The sequence below is a fragment of the Neophocaena asiaeorientalis genome, unplaced genomic scaffold (assembly GCF_003031525.2).
Source record: "Neophocaena asiaeorientalis asiaeorientalis breed wild unplaced genomic scaffold, Neophocaena_asiaeorientalis_V1.1 scaffold606, whole genome shotgun sequence".
Lineage (NCBI taxonomy): Eukaryota > Metazoa > Chordata > Mammalia > Artiodactyla > Phocoenidae > Neophocaena > Neophocaena asiaeorientalis.
Window position 1 is genome coordinate 269,844 of NW_020173687.1, and position 1,601 is coordinate 271,444.

A 1,601-nucleotide genomic window follows, 5' to 3' on the forward strand; every position below is an offset into this window, starting at 1 on the left:
GGAGCAGGGAGTGATGGGAGCCCCACGCGCACTTTGTCCTTGTCACCAATGGTTGGAGGAGGTTGGACCTCAACACCTCTGCTGGGGATAGCTGCCTGCCCCGGCCTCTCAGGTACTTGGCCCTTGGGGAGCGGGGGCTGGTTTTGGCTGGGGGATGCGTTTCATTGTCACCCCCGAAAGTCCATGTGTGGTCCCTGGCGTGGGAGCCCCACCAGATATGTGGGAAGAGGTGGGGTCCTGGGTAACTTGATGTTTAGCACTTTAACCCCCTTCTTTGTCTTTAAGGTGGGCGTGGGGACTGCGGCCAAAAGTGGCGCTGGGTTGGACCCCTCTCTCTCCCCTCTTCCCTCCCGGCTTCCATGCTCTGGCTGGTGGGTGGCAGCAGCAAGCCGGTCCTCAGAGCCCTCCTCCTACGGTGGCAGAGCCCTGGGTGCCTCAGCAAGATCTGCCCACTTCCCACTCTGGTGGGAGTGCAGCCAGGTAGCCTTGACTGACACCTTCAATGAGAGGGACTGAGCGGCAGACACCCCCCTCCATGCGGTGGGTGTGGACCCTGCCTGAGACCCCAAACCCAGGGCACAGTGTCAGGTCCCTTTCTGAAGATCTACCTCTGGCCCAGCCCACCCCCCTTGCCCTGAGAACAGGAGAGGGTCGACTCAAGGGACCGACACGTCACGCGAAAATAGGATGCGCTTTTCTGCTCACGCAAAGGGCAGATGAGTGTCCCCTGGTGTGACTGGTGGCCCTCCCAGTCGTAGGCCCCTCCTGTCCCTCTGGTTTGGAAGGGAAAGAGTGGGTGCACCCTGACCCGTAGAGGGGAGGGCTGTCCCGGTGTGTCCCCCTGGGTGGGCCCCAGGCGGCTGTCCTGGAGGCCTGGGGTTTCGGGGGCAGCCAGCACCTCCCGCCTGGCAGCCACACATCCTGTACTTGGGGTTTCTCGGTTTGGGTGTTTTTCATGCCAGTTCTCCGTAATAAGTGCATTTCGAAAGAGAGGTTCCGGCTATCAACTTGTAACCATATATATACGTATATATTCTATCTACAAAGTGTTTATTTGCAAGATGTTTTGACGGTGAGCTCGGGCCCCGCCCGCCTTGTGACCATCTGTCCCCGGTCCTCGTCCCCGCCCCCCGGCCCCAAGTGGCACGGGGGCGGGCCATCAACTGTATGTATTAAAAATGACTGTATCAAATAAATGTTTATTGATTTTTTTCCAGGGGTTTTGTGCAGCTGAGTTTGTGGTAAAGCGCGGGTGGGGGCCTTCCCCGCACTCGCGCCGCGCGGCCTCGTGGGGCTTCTGGTTTGCGGGGCGTGCGCGTCCTGGTGGGACTTGTAGTCCGCGGGGCGCGCGCAGCCTGATGGGAATTGTAGTCCGGGGGCGCGCTGGCGGGCGCCTGGTGCCGGGCCCCGAACCACAGCTTCCGACAGCCTGCGCGGCCGGCCCCCGAGCCCCGCCCAGCCCGCGGAGAGGCCCCCGAGCTCATGGCTGCGCTCCCGGCCTCAGCTGAAGCCCCCCGCCCGCTGCCGCCGCCCCCAGCGGCTGGAGACGAGCCAGACCGGCTGGAGGGGAAGAGCGAGGACCGGTAGGCGCGGCGCGCCCC

At 62.9% G+C, this 1,601-nt stretch overlaps 1 protein-coding gene across 1 annotated transcript in view; it reads left to right on the plus strand.

The window, feature by feature from the left end:
- Positions 1-1,419: 1,419 nt before the first annotated feature.
- UCKL1 (uridine-cytidine kinase 1 like 1) overlaps positions 1,420-1,601 on the plus strand; it is a 10,594-nt gene continuing 10,412 nt past the window's right edge. The window contains exon 1 of the mRNA XM_024750165.1: positions 1,420-1,583. Within this exon, the coding sequence (XP_024605933.1) occupies positions 1,483-1,583 (101 nt within the window). The 5' untranslated portion in view covers positions 1,420-1,482. The remainder of the gene's footprint in view (positions 1,584-1,601) is intronic.